The 19,940-nt window shown below is 50.1% G+C and overlaps 7 protein-coding genes across 7 annotated transcripts; 2 read left to right on the top strand and 5 right to left on the bottom strand.

Annotated features, from left to right (window-relative positions):
• Positions 1–70: 70 nt before the first annotated feature.
• Positions 71–649, bottom strand: Asppvi_008866 (Vps55 family protein; the record flags this gene model as incomplete). Its single annotated transcript, XM_043304731.1, has 3 exons — positions 71–204; positions 329–542; positions 611–649. The coding sequence occupies 3 exons, from the start codon at positions 647–649 to the stop codon at positions 71–73; spliced, it is 387 nt and encodes a 128-aa protein (XP_043160666.1).
• A 477-nt stretch (positions 650–1,126) lies between these two features.
• pre5 (proteasome core particle subunit alpha 6) lies at positions 1,127–2,067 on the top strand (the record flags this gene model as incomplete). Its single annotated transcript, XM_043304730.1, has 3 exons — positions 1,127–1,164; positions 1,236–1,347; positions 1,429–2,067. 3 exons carry the CDS (start codon positions 1,127–1,129, stop codon positions 2,065–2,067), a joined length of 789 nt encoding a protein of 262 aa, XP_043160665.1.
• A 302-nt stretch (positions 2,068–2,369) lies between these two features.
• On the bottom strand, positions 2,370–3,213 carry Asppvi_008864 (LOG family protein; the record flags this gene model as incomplete). The annotated part of the gene is made up of 2 exons (XM_043304729.1): positions 2,370–3,054; positions 3,170–3,213. 2 exons carry the CDS (start codon positions 3,211–3,213, stop codon positions 2,370–2,372), a joined length of 729 nt encoding a protein of 242 aa, XP_043160664.1.
• Positions 3,214–3,726: 513 nt separating this feature from the next.
• On the bottom strand, positions 3,727–4,841 carry med6 (mediator complex subunit MED6; the record flags this gene model as incomplete). The annotated part of the gene is made up of 3 exons (XM_043304728.1): positions 3,727–4,245; positions 4,310–4,671; positions 4,748–4,841. The coding sequence occupies 3 exons, from the start codon at positions 4,839–4,841 to the stop codon at positions 3,727–3,729; spliced, it is 975 nt and encodes a 324-aa protein (XP_043160663.1).
• Positions 4,842–5,324: 483 nt separating this feature from the next.
• Positions 5,325–7,793, bottom strand: pabA (aminodeoxychorismate synthase pabA; the record flags this gene model as incomplete). The annotated part of the gene is made up of 1 exon (XM_043304727.1): positions 5,325–7,793. The coding sequence occupies one exon, from the start codon at positions 7,791–7,793 to the stop codon at positions 5,325–5,327; it is 2,469 nt and encodes an 822-aa protein (XP_043160662.1).
• A 790-nt stretch (positions 7,794–8,583) lies between these two features.
• Asppvi_008861 (histidine kinase-like ATPase domain-containing protein) lies at positions 8,584–13,931 on the bottom strand (the record flags this gene model as incomplete). Its single annotated transcript, XM_043304726.1, has 3 exons — positions 8,584–8,668; positions 8,722–13,740; positions 13,804–13,931. The coding sequence occupies 3 exons, from the start codon at positions 13,929–13,931 to the stop codon at positions 8,584–8,586; spliced, it is 5,232 nt and encodes a 1,743-aa protein (XP_043160661.1).
• Positions 13,932–14,676: 745 nt separating this feature from the next.
• On the top strand, positions 14,677–19,269 carry Asppvi_008860 (TRAPPII-specific subunit TRS120; the record flags this gene model as incomplete). Its single annotated transcript, XM_043304725.1, has 3 exons — positions 14,677–14,842; positions 14,930–15,918; positions 15,985–19,269. The coding sequence occupies 3 exons, from the start codon at positions 14,677–14,679 to the stop codon at positions 19,267–19,269; spliced, it is 4,440 nt and encodes a 1,479-aa protein (XP_043160660.1).
• Between the last annotated feature and the right edge of the window lie 671 nt (positions 19,270–19,940).

The raw sequence follows: 19,940 nt of genomic DNA, 5'->3' as shown, positions 1-19,940 counted from the left end.
GATCTGCTGGAATGATAGAAAAAATATCCGCCCCCAAGCACTCCCCGTTGCAGCTGACGCTTTACGGAGCTCAAAACTCCTCTTGTTCCCTGAAGAACATCGAGAAACTGATGATGGTGCCGTAAATCAGAAGACCTCCGAGGATGGACATGATCATGGCAGGGATCTGGATAGCGCCGCTATGTGCAAGCACGGCCGGCAGGGCTAGAGTCATCCACATTAGACACCAGTCATATGACAAAAGATTTGCAAGGCAGATAATGAGGGTGTCCCATGAGACGCAAATGCGACAGAGGAAAGAGGATGGCAGTAGGCTGGGCAAACTTACCAATACCCATCAACACTAGAAAACCAGTCAAGAAACGCCCAAAATCAGCTACTGCATTGCCAGAACTGTCCATGAAATCATCCGGATTAGCGCATCGAGCGCAAATCCAGTTCGGTAGAGGAGCGATGACATATGTCGCAACCACAGTCAACGGGAGGAAGTTGTGCCAAAGAGCGGAGGAGAGGATGACCAGAAGAAAGCCAATGGCAAGAACCTAAGCAGTAAGAGTATTGGATCAGTACAACGTGGCACCAAAGCAATAATAAATAATGAGGAACTTACAAAAGAGAGAGCGATAATGGTCTTAAGACCTGGCATCATGACTGCGGAGACACAGGACCTTGAAGGGCCCAAGGCAGGTGAGATATAAGGGATTCGTTCTCTGTAAACAGAGCCAGCAGCGACTTGTCTTCAGATACCGGATATGATCTAAATCACAGGGACTGCTTTGTCTGCATCGAGACGGTCTGGGTCGGTTTGAGTGATAAGCGTGGGCTAGCGGCAGAGCTGCAGCTGTGGAGGTGACGTTGGCAATGGGGCATTATTGGAAGCCTCAGGCACACCAGCCCGAGCTTACCCAGCAGGCGGAGAGCTTCCCTTACCACTGACAGTTGCTGGAGGTCACCGCGTCAGTCGCTCACTGCCTGTTTCGATACTGCTTGTTTCTCTTCCCCCCTCTCTGCATCATCAATCTTTTCCCATCTCGTCCTGCTGCTATTGAGCTTCACAGGAGCAATATTCTATCAAGACCGAACCCTCCTTACTACTACACTCCCTCCACAACCATAGCCCGCAATCATGTTCAGAAACAATTACGACAACGATGCGGTCACCTTGTAGGCCCACCGAGCTATCCTATCCATGATATAAAGCTTTCTCGTAACTAACAAACCATTGATTGGGACAGCTCGCCGCAAGGTCGGATATTTCAGGTTGAATATGCACAGGAAGCCGTCAAGCAAGGATCAGTTGTCGTAGGACTTGTCAACAAGACACATGCCGTGCTGGTCGGTCTAAAGGTTCGAACAGTCTTCAGATTTACTTGCTACCATCGCAGAGGACATCTGTATGCTAATACGGTTTGATTTGTTATCTTCTAGCGAAACGCCGAAGAACTATCCTCCTATCAGAAGAAGATCATCGAAGTTGACTCCCATATGGGCGTTGCTATCGCCGGTCTGGCATCGGACGCTCGTGTGCTCTCCAACTACATGAAGCAACAGTGCCTTGGTTCCAGGATGACTTACGGCCGCCCACTACCAGTGGATCGTATCGTTACTCAAATCGGCGATCGCGCTCAGACCAACACCCAGCAATATGGCAAGCGACCATACGGTGTCGGTCTGCTCGTTGCAGGCGTCGACGAGGCTGGACCCCATCTGTTCGAATTTCAGCCGTCCGGCATGATTCAAGAGATGCTTGCTTGCGCCATCGGGGCTCGTTCGCAAATGGCGCGGACTTACCTGGAGCGGAATCTGGACAAGTTCGCCGAGTGCAGCCGGGAAGATCTGATTAGCCACGGACTTCGGGCTTTGAAAGAAACGTTGTCTCATGACAAGGAGCTGACGGTGGAAAACACATCTGTCGGCGTGGTGGGCCTTGCTGGAGAAGGGGCTACGGGCAAGATCGAGACCTTCAAGTTATATGATGGCCAGAGCATCTCACCATTGCTGGAAGCCCTTGAGCAGACAGATTCCGGAGAGACGAAAGAAGAGGAGTCGATGGAGGTCGATTCATAGTTTCCTTTGGACCTTAACGCCGATAGATATGCAAGCTTGATCTCTTTGCTCTTCTTGAAGATCCGCTTCCCTATGCTTATTCTATACTCTGACATCTTGAGTTAGTACGGTCTGACTTCGGGATATGGTTGTGGGATTTCGGATCCATCACGGATCGTGCAAAACTTAATGCCTCCAGTTCGTAATAGTAGTATCTCTCGCTTTGCATCAATCGTCTAGGTCTATTTCATCCCTTCATGTATCCATGCTGCTAGTCAAAACAGTCCTCTAGCCGAAGATTGAATAATCCCGTTGGACTGAACTCATTCCTGGCCCCAATCCAGGTCCATCCTGCCATTGCTAACCCGGTACTCCAGCAGCTTCGGCAGAACCTCGCGAGGATCCTTCGCCTCGACTAGGATGTTGCCGTTTTCTGCCCCAATGTACCCCTCCTTGACGGCATTCTGCACCCACGACAACAGCCCGTCCCAATATCCATTGACATTCAGCAACACAATCCCCAGATGGTGAATACCCAGTTGATTCCACGTCGTCATCTCCATGACTTCTTCAATAGTGCCAAACCCACCCGCTAGCGACACGAAGCCCGAACCAGGACCCCCCGCCATGACCTTCTCAGCCATAAGGCGCTTCCGCGTATGCATGTCCGGCACAATCGTCGTGATCCCGTACTCGGACTCGCCCAACAGAGCGGTCTTGTCAAGCGGTTCCTTGATGGTCCGCTCGGCGCTCTTCCCGCTCTTCTCCGTGGGCTTCTCTTCCTCCCGCTTGCTATCGTAGCCTGGTTCCACGCGGACGAGCGCCCGGGGGATCACGCCGTGGACGGCTTGTGGGCCGGACAGCGAGACGAGCGTGCGCGCCAGCTCACCCATCAGGCCCTTTGTGCCGCCGCCGTAGACGAGCTGGACGTTCTTCTTGTGGAATTCGTGGGCTAGTGCGCGTGCGGTTTCCATGTGCACGGAGTCATTGCCTGCCACTGAGCCGCAGCTGGAGAGGATTGCATTGTGTCAATCAGCTTTTTGCCGTGGATGAGGTGGAAAGCTTGTGGTTTGGGAGCAGTGGCGTTCCTGGTGGATGGCGGGGGAGGGGAGGGGTAGCTTACAAGACACAGACAACTGCAGGCTTGTTTTGTTGTGTGGTAGCCATGGTCGTCGCTATGGTTGTTACTGATTGGAGGATCTCTGCTATAATGCTATGAATGAATGAAAGGGGATATCTCCAGTGTCACATTCAGAGACAATCGTTGTCAAGGGGGTGACTATAAATATACCCCGGGATAAGCAGGTCACAATCCTCAGCCTTAGGATCAGCCAAGTCAGAAAGACCGAATAACAATAATATCTTCTTTTTCAATCATTTCAAGAATCTAACCATGTTTAGACTATGGACCATTGGTTGACCGTCTTCTCTAGCTGCCTTATGAGTCACATCTCCCGTGTTGGGTGGGTTTCGTGATAAGTTGCTGCCGCCTAGCTATACATTGCTTGACAAACCTATTTCTGGATCCAATGGCCAGCATTGCTGTACTGCCACCTGCCCTGGCTTCATCTAACTCTGATAATGTAGAACTATGCTTGCCTTTTACAAATAGACATATAAATATTAGATCAGCATTGGGGTATCTTGTAGAAGTCTAATGCAATAGCGGGAAGACATGGCTCAACCGCCAACTCGGCCCTTCTTCTTCTTTAATCTACTCTCATCAGAGCTAGATGGAGTGCCGACCTTCTCCGGCACCTTTCCTGGTGTATCCACTCTCACCAATGGAGTCCCCATCTTGGTAGAGATTGTATTTGGCGGCTGTTTTGCTGTCGCCGTCCGATCTACGTCATTGGCCTTGGACATGATAAACGATCCAGGCTCGCCGACCAACGGACTCTCATCCATGTACTCGTCCTCATATCTGAGAAAGAGATTTAGCGATTCAGCGAGTGTCCTCGTATCCTGGAATGTAGAAGCAGTGTTCCCCGTCTGCGACCCCACCAGCGGGACTCTGGTCGGATTCTCTGCATCAGGCAAGGGTGTGTTCTCCTTGCTCTGCTGAGACGGGACACCAGGTTGACCGGCATCAGCCGGTTTCGGAGCCGGTGGTAGATAGGTATGTCCATGGGCCGGGGTGAAGATTGGCAGCGTCGATGCGGTTTTCAGTAGACTGGTTAGGGATGTGACAGCAGAGAGCTGATGCAATTCGGTCAGCCATGCCCTTCCACAAGCGAGAGAAAAAGAACCATTGCAAACATACGATGCGGTTACCAACGACACTTGCAACCGAGGGTGCCATGTAGATACAATCTCCCACCACAAAGAATGTCGCCAGGACCACCACCTCATCTTCCTGGCCAGCGCGCTTTCGCCGCATCTGCTTGCGAATCACCCATACGTTCGAGGGTTCGTGAGCGAACTGAGTATCTGTTTGCGCAGCGGCTTGCAACGGATCGTAAGCGACGACAAACTCCAGGCCTTGCATAGTCCTCAAACGCCCTTCAAAAGCTTCGCGGGTCTCGACGAAATGGCGAAAGGCTTCATTGTAGTTGGCCTGGATAGCGAGGGAGGCGTTATTCGAGGTGGCATCGAAGAAGGGTGATTCTGCGAAATAGAACAAAACTGATCGTTGCCCATCGTGTCAAAAAGTTGGTTCTGAAATCTGCAAGCTTGCTAAGCCCAGAGAAGCTGCCCTTACTGTTGTTCGAATGCAGATATCCTCCCATCATCTGGACGTGCGGGGGAGACCGCCAGAGAATCTCCTCTAACGAAGCATCCTGAGGACCGGCCATTGAGGTGTTCCTTAAACTTCAGAATAGACCAAAGTTGACACACGTGTATAATTCGAGAGCTAGGTCACAGCGAAGCTCAGTTGTCTTCCCAAGGATCGCTGGTGTGACCTCAGATATTGACCAGTTGATAGCTCTCCGCGGAGACAGAAAGTGATGTTTGGAATGTTTGCAACTTTACATAGCTGCCGCATATTATCAAGTAGAGCCCAAATTACTGTAGTACAGAATACTGATGGTCGTAAGAACTGCAAGGTACAGAGACAATGGACGAGTACGTATATATATTTGTTTAATGACCTATGATTCCTTCATGAGGATAACATGGAGTATATCCGAGTAACCTAACGCCATACCCCAAGTCCCCCACGCTGAATGTTGAATCGACCTCTATCGTCTAATGCAAATCGTATAAAAATCGCTGCAAATGTTGAAGTATTCGCCTTGGGTGCCCATAATATCATCGCAAGAAAGAAAAAGCGCTCGCTATCGGTTAATCGGAGTGAAAATTCCACAAACCGTACGCAGCTTGGTCAACATCTCGTCCCATTCCCCTTCGGGAGTACTCAGAGTGGTCACAGCTCCCCCGGCGCCAATTCGCCAGAGTTGCTCGTCATCTTGCTCATCTGAGCAGGTGAAAGCTGTGCGGATGAGCACTGAGAAACTTCCCCCGCCGCCGAGGTCCAGGAAGCCCATGACGCCCGAATAGATCCCACGTTTTCGGTCCTCGATTGAGCTGAGGTGCATGCATGAGCGTTCCTTAGGGGCACCAGTCATCGAGCCAGGCKGCAGACATCTTTGCAACGAGGTCAGTCCGTATCCGGACATGTTCGAGGAGGGTAACTGCGGCATATCCCGTGCGGCAAATCCGGGCCGATTTCGATCAACCCTGGCTTTGACATGAGTGATCATCTGGTAAACACGTCCATGATCCTCTACTTCCAGGAGTTTTTCTACGTGGACGCCGCCAGAGCCACAGATGCCGTAGAGGTCGTGACGGATCAGATCCGCGATCATGAGATTCTCTGCCATCTCTTTCGTCGATCCAAGAATTTCTCTGGCCTTCTCCATGGTCATATCTTCGGTTTTCCTCACAGTGCCCTTCATTGGCTTCATTTCCAGCGTAGAGTCCCGATCCCAGTTGAGGAAGCATTCGGGGCTGCTGCTGACAATCTTGACGTGACCAAGTCGCGCAAAACCACTAAAGGCGGCGGGGTTGTACTTTCTCAAACGCTTGTACAGCTTCCAGGGGAAACTGGCACGGTCACTCCGACTAACTGGAGAGGGTAACGTAATCAACGTTTCCCCAGTGAGACATAGTTCGTACGATTCACCAGCCTCCAACTCAGCCTGACAAGCCTTGATCTGCCTCTGATAATTCTCCTGGGTTGGGAACTCGATAACGCTCTGCTTGAGGATAGAATCTAAAAATTCTGCCTCCGTGTCGCTGGTGCAGACCTTGCATTGACTCCTGCTAAGTGCAAGGTCTTGTAAAAACTGCTCGGTCTGATGGAGCCATCCAGTCGGTAGATCATCGTCAGCCCGCGTTGACTGGACCGTGAGTTGACCTGTCTTGTGGTCGACAACAATACTCCTTTCAGTCCACAGCATGCTGGCGTCGGCAGGATCTTCTCCGGCATTTTTGCTGCTCGGGTGGATTTCTGCAGCTGTTTTGGGACGTGCAAGGCAGGCAAGTCCCATTTCATAGGAAAAGTAACCCAGGAAACCTCCCCAGAATGGCACAGTGAGACTTCCCGAAACAACCTTCTTCATATCCATCACGAACCTCAGCATATCCCAGAACTGAGAGACCGAGATGGATCTCTCGATAATGTTCTCTGTGACTGACTGCCCACTTGGGGCACTTTCTGTCCCATGGCAATCCTGCAGCTTCTCTAGCAGCAGTTTCTGAGTCTCAGAATAGTATTCGAGCCTCCAGCTGGCGGGGCTTGGCACCGAGATGATACTGTACCTCCCATTAGATTGGAATAGCACGGTTGGCGAGTTGGGGGCATTCAAGTTCTCGCAGACGACTTCTGCATCCAGGCTTCTCGCAGTGAAAGTACGATATGCGGAACAGGATGAAGTGCTTGCGCTCCAGTTCAACATTGTGGACGCAGCGTCGGGAAGAGTAACACTACCACTGGCGTGGTGATTAGGGTCTGGAAGAATACCATATCCTTCTCGCCCGGTCTTTTTGTTGTAATTTAGGGCCATATCCCACCATCTTCTGAGCAATTCAGCGCAAACTTCCCTGTCAGATTTGCAAGACTCAGGGTGAAACTGCACACCCCAAAGTGGTCTCTTCTGGTGGCGCACAGCCATGGGAATCTGTGTCTTTCCGTCTTCTAGGAGAAACCAAGCTAGAAGGTCAAGGTCCTTGGAAGCGAATCGATCGGCTTGAGGGCTGCCGCTATTGCCCCCTCGAGTCAACTGTTCCGAAACATCCAATTTGGCATATAGCGAGTGATAAAGGGTCACCTCGACATCTTGCACGTTTTCGAAAATGTCCCTGTTCGCAGTCTTGATTCGATGAACCTGGCCATGTAGTGGATACGGCAATCGTCCTATAGGGATGCCCTGATGAAGACAAAGACTCTGAAAACCAAGACAGATCCCGAAGACAGGTAACATATCCGCACCGCTCAGGTTCCAAATATCGCGCATGATGCCGACATCTTTAGCAATATTCGGATCCCCAGGCCCAGGGCCAAGCACAACAGCTTCGAAATGCTGCAGGTACTTGACCATGTTGCCGTCTGGCCAATCGGAGTCAATGGTCATCACCGAGACTTTAACATCCAGAACCTCTTCGAGCATCGCCACAACATTATACGAGAAGGAATCGTATGCATCAATGTAGAGGACATTTTTTCGAGCAGGAGCATCAACACTCGAGCCAGATGACTGACCAGCACCTGAAGCCCTCTCATCGTCGCCTATAAATGGCGCCATATTGTCGTGACCCGCAGGCTCGAACGGTACTCACACAGAAACACCAAAATGGGAGTGTGTTAAAGTGAGAGATGAAGTGCGATGCAATTATCCAACACAGTGATCAAGTGAAATGAATCAAGGACGTCAAGAGCGTATGTAGTCGACACCCAGAATTCATCGGCCAACGACCAGGAGTGGCGATAGGCAAATCTTTAGATACACTGTCCTCCTACCTGAGGGGCCAGTTTTTGATCAGTTAATGTGTCCCCATGGACGGAATGCACATATTGAAAATGTTTCAGAAATCCCAAAAGGTTCAAATACGCAAGAAAGATTGTAGAAGGAAAATCATAAAAGAAAAGGACAGACAGAGACTACTCTACGCCTAAAAAAACACGGCGGAAAGAAAAGGGTTCCTGGAAGTGGAGCGGCAATCAACGGAACATTTTGCTCTACGACCCTTGGGTCATCCTCCGATAACCTTCTTCCCCCGAACGGTCCAGCATCGGCTGATGAAGATGATTGGGAGAGGAAGGGGAGGGCCATAATTTCTGGATGACAGTKGCAACTGGTTGCTCTGTTTGGTTATTTGTCCATAAAGAACTGCCTGCTTGCCACTCTAGGACCTCAAGCTCCAGTTGAAGCCTCTCGACAAGGAGGGAAAAAAAAGAAAGGAAATGGTTATTGCATTATGTTCAGTTATATAAGCGCCGAAATGCCATGGTTTATGTACTGTAACACGTATTATGTCTATACCCTTGACGACTCATGGAAGCACTCATTACGTTCATCAAATCGTATAATGATTTCATTCACTTGAACCCGACTTTGGCTTGCTCGCGTTGGCCAGCTTGACCGCGATCTTGGGGAAATATTGTGCCACGAAGCTCTCACTGTAGCAAGTTAGTCGACTTTCCATATCATCAAAGACAGAGGGTCCTCTTACCTGTAGTAACTGTGGGCGGAACTATGGTCTCCCACCAGGTTATGGGCCAATTCGTGACAGAGGATGACCCACCAGTATACCATCGATTCAGATCTGTCAGCCGACTGATTTTGAAGCAATTCCTTTTCATGCAGCTGCTGGAAGTAGAAGTAGTTGCAGAAAATACTGCCAGCCCGGTTGAACGCTATTGTCTTTCCACCCGAGTCGTAAAAAACACTAAGACTGTCCTTGCGCAGTGAAAAGACACTAGCACATTCAATCAACAGGGCGGCGAATAAATTGATTCCAGCACTGTTCTTGGACAGGAATGCCGATCGATCAGCTAGAGTCTTCACGAAGAGCACATTGATTCCACAGGGAAGAGTCGCCACGAACTCCAAGTCATGGCTTGGCTTCTCATCACAGTAGGATTTTGTCTCAGTGACCTCATTCGTTTCCGGCCGGCTGTACAAGCTAGACGATCCGTGAGGCCGGCAGGCTTGAATAGCAGAGAGCAACTCTGTCTGCAAACGATGCGGAGGATGCACAGGCGCGGGTTCTTCCGGGCGCGGTCTCTGAGGGTCGTCTGCAGAATATGGCGGAGGAGGGGTGCCTGTAGGCTCCGGTGTCCCAGCAGGCTGAGGGGGCGACGACTGTCCCCCAAGAGGATTCCAGTTCGACCGGCCACCTTCCAAACCAAATCGTTTGGTCAGGTTGGCAAACAAACCGCGCGGACGCCGCTCCTGGAGTGTCTCTGCTGCTTCGACTTGCACATTGCGATTCGGCTCCTTATTAGTTGGCGAGTCTGGAAAATCACCCGGCATGAGAGATTGACTCTTCGCTTCCGTCTCCCGTTCCTGTGCCTGATGTTGAGCCTGTTCCTTGGCCCAAGCAGCTTCCCTTTCTTGCAGGCGCTGTCGCTCCTCTTCCAACTGTTTCTGGCGCCGATCCTCAGCTATCTTGGCCTCTTGTGCCTTTTGCTTCAGAATCCTCTCCACGTTATATCCTCGTGCCTTGAGTTCTAGGAGGTCAGTCTTCAGTAACATCTCTAAGGTCAGCGTGGAATGGAGCTTTGGCCGAACGAGGATGAGATGTACAAGAGCTTGACTGATTTCGTATAAGTCGTATTTGCCGGGACAGATCCAAAGAATCCAAGTTCGTGCGTTTTGGGTGATTATTGCACTCCGTTTCTGGGTGTGCGACACCCGACGGCCCTTGAGAGACCGCGTGAGCGAGATTGAGTTCACGACTTGCACTTGGAGGTTCTTCTCCAGCCATCTGACGTCGTGGCGAATTGAATCCGGGGATTGATCATGAAGGAACAGCCTTGAACGTTCGTTGATCAGCTTATGCAGTTTAGCCGCTGGACGCTGATCGGGGCCCACGGCTCCCCAGTTGGCACGTTCCTCCACCAGCCCGCTTAATGGGACAGCTCCGAGTGCGGAGTAGAAGTTCTCTAACAATTCCTCTTGCGGTGCAGCTAGTATGTGCTCTTTGAAAAGGTTGAAACTCTGAAAATCATCCACTACAACTGCATCTTTTGCAGTTGTCAACGTCCATTCCTTGATGCTCTGATCCTCTACCTCATCGTCATCTGAGCCCAGAAGATCCTCGCTCTTGACCTTTCCCTGAGCCAGAGAGGTGATATCTCGACTCGCCAGAAGAAAAGCGGACCTTTTCATCTCAGTGAAGAGTTCCTTGTCCCGTCTCAGAACAGCAAGGTGCTCTGCAAGACTTCTCAGGAGCTTGAGATACTTGTCGGCACTTTGAAAAGAAGCAGAAATTCTGGCCGGTTCTTTGACTAGCATGTACGCAAGTTCGGTCTTTGTTGGCTCCCTCTTAGACCCGACTGCCATGAGGAAGAAGTTGGCCTCTTGACCAAAATCCACAAAGTCAAAGATGTCTCGGTATTCTTCGCCCTCTCCAAGGTAGCATAGCTTCGGGGCGACACGACGAATAACCGAACCTTGCTCGACTGTATCCCTTGCTGTGATCGGGACTATTTGTGCATTACCTGTTCGCTCTATATCCCGTGCGCTTAACTCCGATACTCTCCCAGCAAGATACTTGAACAGCACTCTCGCGTCTCGCTTCGTGGATGGTGGATGACGGATCAGGTAATCAAGACAACTTGTCATGCTGGCATGTTGCTTGACTCCAAATTTCGGAGCATGAGGGTGAAGGTCACGTCGGAGAATCTTAAAACCAAACAGTGTTGCGCCTTCATCAGTGAAACATCTGCCTGGTGTGCTCAAATCGCGAGCTCCTTCAATGGGCAGAAACGGAACATTGACAGCACTGCAATCGAAATTGGCATAACCGTTTGTATGATACTCCGAAATGTAGTAAGACATAGCTTTTCCGTGCAAAACCCAGTCATCCGCAGCCGCAGCCTTTGCCATAATATCTATCAGCTCAGGCTCCGCGGGGATACTCCTCAAGCCAAGCATGGTAAGGAATTTTCCTTCAATGCTGCTTGGCTGATATTTCCCCGGCCATTCGAGGATGGGGAGTCCAAGGTCTCTAAGGGAATCTTTMGGCTCAAACAACTCAAACAGCTTATATCGCTTTCCACCTACCGGCTTCGAGACTCCCGTTGCTTCGGCGGTGCAAATGCTCGTATTCTTGAGTCTTTTGATGTCATTCGCCGGGATGTCATCGCGAACGGAAGCAAGATAACGAATGAGATCAACGTGACTCCATTTCCGTTGATTGTCGCTCTTGCCATCGGAAGTTTGGGGGTTATCGAGGAGCCGTTCGAAAATGACACCAAGTTCGACAGTCTTACGAACGCCAAGCGCCATGAGGAACTTTTCCTTAACGCTATTGAGACCATGAACAACGGGGAGGTCGTCGAACAGCCGTACTGAAGAGAAATATGTCTCTGGGGGTCGTTTCATCCCAAGTTTGGTTGGAATGACTGTTTGCGAATGCAACAATGTGACAATCGTCTGCTTCGATGACTGGCTGAGGCCGTTATCCCATTGTTTTGACAGCACAGGAAGAATCTGCGCAGAGAAGGACGACGTCTGCGTTATATCTTGCTCTGGTGGGAGAACATCCCTATTACCCGCATTGATGACAAGCCAGCGGATCCAAGGGACTGTCTCGAGCTCCGTCCACCCAAGTGCTTCTAGCTCCTGCTTCGAAAGAGACTTGGTGTATTTGAAAGGTATAACTGAGGACGGCACGGGCAAATCAACCGGTATACGCTGAGGATTCAGAAAGTTGTTAATGTCCCCGAAAACAAGTAGCCGGGCAAGATTGCCGGAGCTATCTTCATGGTTTGCTACTGCAACACTCAAGAGGCTCTGGATTGAGAAAGAATCAAGTTGGCCTGAAGTAGCTTTCCGACTCAACCAACCAAGAAATTCGATGACCTGGTCCGGCCGTAAGGTACTGGCCTCGAGTTCTCGCTTGATATCCGAGACTGTGACTTCAGTGACCAGCCCAAAATCAGTTAATTTTCTGACGAAATCTTTTGCACCCGACACAAGCTCATCCGGCAGGACCGGGATAGAGTCCATGAAGCTCAAGTCTTTTGGAGCAATGCGTGCCTGATGACTTGGCATAATACCACATGTTGACAATACCTCTATGGAGGCGTTTTTATTACATGTCCAGAAGGCGTCTTCGATAGTTTGACCTAATAACGATGACGGCGTCGACTCGCGGAAAACAAATTGATTCGCGGTGTAAATCGCTTCAGGCAAGGCTCCAACAATATCATCTTTTCGAATCTTTGATGGCTTGGAAGAGTCGACCTTGGACATGATTCTGGACTTAATCGACGCCATTTCTGCGGACCAAGCAACTCGACAGACTATTCCCGCCGCACGTAACATTTCAAGGTTCCATTTGCTGATGTATCTTGTATTGAGGTCAATACTCTCTCTCTCAACGGTCGGAATCACTGAAGGCGCAGATATGTGAGCGTTCAATCCTGTTGTCTGGTGGGTGGGGAATCCTATGAAAACCCTTCCAGCCTTAGTGGGTAGAATCGAGGATAGGATCTCTGATCGTGACGTGGACGCTTCGGATGCAACGTCCGTGTCATAGGAAGGCGTAAGTATCGCGAGAGTAGTTCGTTTGGGTGGAGGCTTGCGCGTAGCTCGTTCAAGCTCGCTGCTCAGGGAGTGACCGACGGAACACTGGATACTTGCAGTGCTGATATGTAAGAAAACGGATGCTTTCAAGACGGTGGTCAAGTCTCCGGATACACTGATGTTGTCCGGTTTCTCGACCTTTGCAAGGTTCTCTTGTGTGCTCTGACCGGCGAGTCTGGAAAAAAATGTACGCAAGGAGCCTGTGGTATCTCTCAGTCCGTCCAAGCGAAATACGCTTGTGTTCGGATTCCACTCAACGACACGCATCCAGGCCGCGTCGACCTGAATTACCTCTCGAGTGATACCCGTTACTTTCATCAAGCCTTGAGGCGTCTTCGTTTCAATGTCTTTGGGGATCGTAAGATTGACGCTGGGAGCAGTCTTCTTCACGAGCCGAAGGAGATTCCAGTCGTCGAGCCATAATTCTATGCTCTCGAGACTGACGAAAGTAAGACTGCTTGATAAGAATTGACACAGCTGCATCAGAGACGGAATCGGAGAAGTATCGTTGCGATAGTCAAGCACAAATGTTGTTTCTGGATTCGACTCTTCGCTTAGTTGCAAGCGACGTGTAAATAGCGCGTTTCCCTTCCAGTAGAAAGCCATTGCATCTTTGCCTGAAGACACAAATGGTTCCTCGCAGTCATCAAAGACGCTGTAAAACCCGACTCCAAATGCGCCGATCTTAGTTTCGTCAGGATTTCCGTCCGCAATACGTTTCAGTCTTGCCCAATCCTTCTCGCTGAAAGGAAGGCCATTATTCGAAATCAACAAACGCTTGAGGGTATGATGGGATATGGTGTGCTTCAACAAGGTGGTCTGATCGGCGCTGGCAGGTAAGGGTACGGTTGTAGAAGGCAGAGTCTCAAACTTGATAGTGACCTTGGTAGCATTTGCGTCGGCTGCATTCTGAATCATCTCTCGTAGAACGGTCCTGTCCACTTTGTATTAGTACTGTTCTCTCGAAGCCAAGAACAAGACGGCAACAATCACTTACCATTTTCCTGAATATCGTGCGAGGACCTTGGATATCAAGCCCCGTGTGTCAACAGTGACAGCCTCTTCGTCGTTACCTGAGCCCATCGTCCGCGCCTTCAGCGCGTTGAAATCGATGTTCTTCGCCATGTCGTAAGAATCAAGAGGATCGGCGCATAGATTATCAAGCCACTTCAATAAAATGCTTCAACTGAAAGTGCACGTAATCAGGAAGCAAGAGTATTAGTCTGTGTATGCCTCAAATATTTGGAACTCCAGATATTACGTGGTCGATAAACATGGGTACCCAGACAACCGACGAGAATAAGTCTGTAACAAGGTGCTTCTTGGTATTTGATCGAGTCTAGAATCAAAGAAGATCAGAATAAAAAGGCAAACAGAATAAGCATACAAAACAGAGACAACGAATGGCAACAAGCAGGAAATGTATATATATGTATATGAAGCGGTACCTTTTGGTCTGAGGCGAACGTCCTTCTTATCGGAGACGGCGGAGTTAATCGACCAAGGTTATCGCTTATCGCCACGTGCATGGGTTACATAATCCACCTTATCCCATGACAGGAACGCTACGGCGGACCAGGAATGCCAAAAGCGCTGTGATTATCGAATCGCTGTGGATCATTATTATTATTACCTTTCTACTATCAGTTGTTGGTTGTTGTTGATTGAGCCGACGAGTGACCAGAAGGTCACATATTTGTGATCAGGACTGTCAGACTGGCATTAATTCTGTCCTCTATTTCTTGCGCCGTCCACAAATTTCCAAGATCATTTTGTCGTATGATTTTTATGAGCTTGGGTCTCTCCGTGTGGAAGCAGTCCAGAGCATATCGCCGACTGCCTCCCCTCCCGCCTCCTTTCCGATGACAACATGGCCGTGGATCCCCTTTCCCCCATTGCGCCCGCGCGTTTGAGGGCACTGCTACTTCCTGTCGGGAGGATTAAGCGCTCGAGGTTCCTTAGCTTCGCTGCAAGACTACAGGCGGAAAATGTTGTTCGCCTGGGGGATATCAGCCCCAATGCGCGGCCCAATCGAAGTAGGCACTGTCGCTTCTTCCGTAAGGAAGAAAGAATACAACATGTTTATGACATTGGATGCAATGATTGACTGATTCTCCTGTTAGATATGTTTTCTCCACTTGCATTTCCGACTGGAATGATAATATATGACCTTACTTTTTCCGTCCCTCCCATATCACATTTAGAGTTGTTCCCATTCGAGATCTTCCGAGAACCCTTGGTCGTCATTGCTATAGCGGATGGAGCCGAACTTTCCGAAGAATATGAGGAGAGTGAGAGGGATTCAGTCACAAGGTCCGGCGATCGAATGCAACCCGAGCTAGACGAACTGTTGGACGGACTGCGCTTTGTCAAGGAGAAAAACACACGGGCTCTGGTTCACCAGCTCTTGATCTTCGATCGTGAGGGAGTGAGCAAGCTTTCGAGTGGTCCCGACGGTATCATGTGGGTTCCGCGACCTGAAGCGTCTAAGGCAACCACGATAAAGACTGCCTTGTGTGATATCACGTCGATACTGCTTTCTGAGCTTGACGAGTTCGCGAAGACAATTCAAAGCATTCCCTTTATTGAATCTCCCAAGGCCTCATCCTGGGGCCCGCATCGTGGCCCAGATCTGCGTGCAAGGCCTTCCGACAGGCTGATTCATCGGATGACCCTGCCTGCGCATCTCCCATCCCACCCCAATGATTCACCAGAGACTTCTTTGGCTTCCAATAAGAGCTCTCCTGGTCCAAGCGAGCATGAGACACCTACTACCTTTGACGAAATTACACGGTCTATCCAGTTGGCTAATCGCGCAAGTACCATTGGTAAACCCCACTCTCTGCCAACCTCGAAAGAGCATAGCCGTGATCGAATGTCAGTGAGCGGAATGAGTGCTACTGATCGCACGAAAAACCGGATCAAAGGTCGAACGGGAGTCGTAATTGGGACGCTCTTTCTTCAGACGGGGAGATGGCCAGACGCTCTCAAAGAGTTGGTAGAAGCAGCAACAAATGCTAGGGCAAGCAGTGATTATGTCTGGCATGCCAAAGCTCTCGAGTCCATCCTTCTTTGTCTTCTCATGTTCGCATGGGCAGGCATGGATTTCCAGGTGCGTTCTATACCCTATTCTGCATCTTTTTCACTGCACCAATTCCACTGATCCCCTGTGCGTTAGATACCTCCGATCTGCTACCCGGTCGCCGACAAATCCTCTAAAGCAATCCAAAGCAGCGCTCTTGAAGTAGGACAGTCTACACCTGGGAACCGCATCATCTCCCTTCAAAATCTTGCTAACCTCTTACCCGACCTTGCGAACAATATCCTTCATCTCTACGATCGTGCTTCCAACATCACAGATGAGCCGGTGCCCCAGCTTGTCTTTTCGGAGACAGTAATCCGGCTCTCAAGGTTGCTGGTAGCCGCGCGAATACGCGATGGCGCTCTGGACGACAATGCTTTGAAGCACATCGTAATGAACGAGCCTTTGCTGCCACTGCATCGGCCAGAACGTCCTCGTGGCTTGATCATCCTCCGCCAGTCAGAGATTGCGAATTTCCTGTTCCGTTCTTTACCACTCTCCCCTAGCTCAGATCTGCCTGCAACAGATACTATACCGATTATCGTTGGAGTCGTGTCTGTACTGAATGCGCTTGATCTACCGCGAAAGAAAGCATTCATTTTGCGGGAATTCCTTTCAGTAATAGTTCCAACTCTCGTTCAGGCCCGCAAAATTGGTGCTGCAGAAGTTGGGATTCACCCCGCCGCTGGGTTGGCATCGCTCAGTGATACAGCATTTGAGATCAACGCTCTTGATGTCGGACCAGGTAATATGGAAAGTAGTATGCGTGCCCTTTTGGGACTCATAGGGGAAATATATGGGGTTCAACCATCTCCATTCTATGAGTGGGAGAAGAAACGTTCCTCGACTGTGAGGGGTACGGAACCAATACCTGAGTATGACTCCATCGCCGCCATTATTGAGCGATCATTTCGCCATGTGGCTCTGGACAGATATGGAGACATGAATTTGAAAATAGACGCTCTCAAAGCCTGTATCAACTGCTGTGAGGCCCTTCCTGATTTCACTGGTGTTCTCCGGTTCACAGTTGAGCTGCTTCAAACCATTCGGGGAGACCTGATGCTTGCTGAAACTTATTATCAGCCTCCGTTTCTGCCGCAAGACGAGCAGGTTCGCCTATTGAACAATATTAAGCGAACAGTCGGCGCTGCTCATAAGCTTGGCGCTTCAGATCTAGAGGCTGAGTACTGGGATGACTTCCTCGTGCGTGACGTACGGCTCCTTGCTCTACCAGACTCTAAGAGACCTGTTCGACGTTCCAAGTCACATCTTGATGTCGTCACGATCAATGGCGACAAGCCCTCAAAAGATCCATTCTTATATAACCCATTTTCTAAAACAAGCAGTAAAATCTCCGAGTCGCTCATGATCGCTGGTGAGCATGCAGCATTCACAGTTACTCTTCAAAACCCCTATGAGTTTGAAATCGAGATTGAACGGATTCGTCTCCACGGTGAAGGTGTGCCATTAGATGCTGTTGCAGAATGGATAATACTTCCACCACTTTGTCTACAAGAAGTGACGGTTATCGGAAGTGCCCCTACAGAAGGGACAGTTAACGTCACCAGCTGTATTGTCAAAGTCCGATATTGCAGGGAACGCAAATTCCCGATATTCAAGGAATTCTGGAAACCAGAGATTGAAAGGAAGTTCAAGCGAACAGGTCTCGCAGCTAAAAGACCTTTGACAGATCGGCCCCTCTCCTGGAGCTCGACGACTTCGAAAGATGGAAAACAGCAGCCGAAGAAAGGCCCCGAGACAAAGACCTGTGAAGTCAAAGTCATTGGCCAACAACCGTCCCTTGTGATTGAATCGATGTCATTATTGCAATCAGCGATGATGGTGCTGGAAGGAGAAACCCAATCCTTCAACATCACGCTGCGTAACACGTCAAATTGCCCCCTTGACTTCATAACTTTCACGTTTCATGATTCCACTACGAGACAGATTCAATCCGCGCTGACAAATAAGGACCTGCTGCCGGTAGAAGTGTACGAGTTGGAACTGCAATTATCTATGAAACCAGGCTTGCGATGGCGCCGACAGGGCTCTGCCCCGGACGACCTTGTCATTGATGCGGGACAAAGTGCGACGTTTTCTCTCGACATCGTTGGCAAACCAGGCTTGCAAGATACGACTGTGCAAATTGATTATTCCTATATTGGGCTTTCCAACGGCCAATTACCGGAGGTGTTCTATACGCGGCAGTTGTTCATACCGCTTACCGTGACGGTGAATGCTAGCATTGAAGTGGCCCGTTGCGACATCCTACCTTTTACCAGTGACTTTGCGTGGTGGAACAGCCAGGGGCTGGAGCTGGACTCTGTCCGGAACAGCACCACGGACAGCGACCCATTTGCCCCGGTACTATATCAACTGGGGCGAGGAGCATACGGGCACGACCACTGCATCTTGCTACTTGATTTGCGAAACGCCTGGCCCAATCCTTTGTCCGTCTCTTTACAAGTGAACGAGCAGCCAATGGAAGAGGGTTCTGAGGAGGAACTCACTCCCAAGGTTGGACAGTACACCATCTCGGGAGACCTTCAGCCCGGTCAGATCTCGCGCTTCGTTCTTGTCCTCCCTCGTGTCTACGTGGACAACCCACATGCTTCAATACCGGTTCTGAATACTGGAATCAAGAGGCAGTTCGTCGTAAGTGCAAACAAGCTCACCTTCGAGGCAGAAGCAGCGTCACGGGAGGCTTTCTGGTTCCGGGAGGAACTTCTCAAGAGGGTCTCTGGCGTCTGGAAAGAAAGCACGACGACTTCTGGCCACAAGGGAGACATTGAGCTAAGAGCCATACGAATGAACGCGCGGATGGTGGACGCCTTTCGACTCGAAGCCATGGATATCAGCTTTTCCCTGAGCCCCTCCTTTCCGAAACAGAAGACATCTACCGCGGAAAGAATTGATGAAGTGGTGCGGATTGGACGCTCAAAGTATAAGGTACAGACCGACGAGATGCTCGATCTCACCGTTACTGTCCGGAACCGCTCCTCGAAGCCAATCCATCCAATTCTCCGGCTCCAACCCAGTCTTCGCCACCAACCTAGTAACGTCGCCCTTGATCTTTCGCGGAGGCTGGCCTGGACCGGCATGCTGCAGCAAGTGCTGCCTATTTTGCCCAGTGGAGAAAGCACTAGTGTCACCATTGGAGTTACCATCTTCTGCCACGGAGAGTATGAAGTTGGTGCCACTATTGAAGAAGTGCGAACCCTGAGATCGACGCCTGGATTCGAAAAGGATCAGAAGTCAGCGGGCGATGCGCCGGCACTGCACGATGATGAGGCCATCAGAGACTCATTTGGATTAGACGTTACTCGAAGAAGACGGATCTGGCATGCCAGAGAGACATGTATCATGCATGCTTGTGATTAACTGCGTGATCCTCTCAATGTACAGATTGCGGCCCTGGGACGACCCGGTTTGACGACAGCCACGAACACGTGTATGATTTACTCCTCAACTTCACAATTTTGAATTGTATGATTGAAAAGTCGCGCCAGCCGCTTGAGCGTTCTCGCTGATGTTTACACGGGTTGGCCTCTGACCTGAATGTATGATCTTGTGGTCGCTTTTTATTGCATAAGGCGGCATCGAAAACCTATGCTATGAACGGTCATATGTTATTTTGTTCCATAAACATCGAGTCCACATTGTACATGCGGCACTCTAGCAATGAACATATATATATAGATATCATGTATTCCATGTCTCCCGCGCGAACCGTAAACCCTCCTGAGACCAAAATCATCACGAGAAGTCTCCCGCACGCGTCACAATGGACGGAATGCAACATGCATATGTATATATGAGGACCCCAGATGTCCTCAAGCGACCAAATGCTTGGCAGAGACCGAGGGGATCATAATAAACCCTCCAGTGAGCCCGTCAGGGGAGGAGGGGAACTGAAAAGCCTTACAATGGCTGGAAGGGACTCACAGTCGCTGAATCAGACTCCCTACGATGGGGTTGGATCCGCGTCCTGCCTTGTCCTTGCCTAAGGCGCAGCGGAAGAACCCACATCCCCCATGAAATATGCGATAGCC

This window comes from Aspergillus pseudoviridinutans (genome assembly GCF_018340605.1).
Source record: "Aspergillus pseudoviridinutans IFM 55266 DNA, scaffold_6, whole genome shotgun sequence".
In the NCBI taxonomy this organism is placed as follows: Eukaryota; Fungi; Ascomycota; class Eurotiomycetes; order Eurotiales; family Aspergillaceae; genus Aspergillus; species Aspergillus pseudoviridinutans.
Note: the sequence above shows the minus strand (reverse complement) of the source record. Positions and strands in the feature narration are given on the sequence as shown.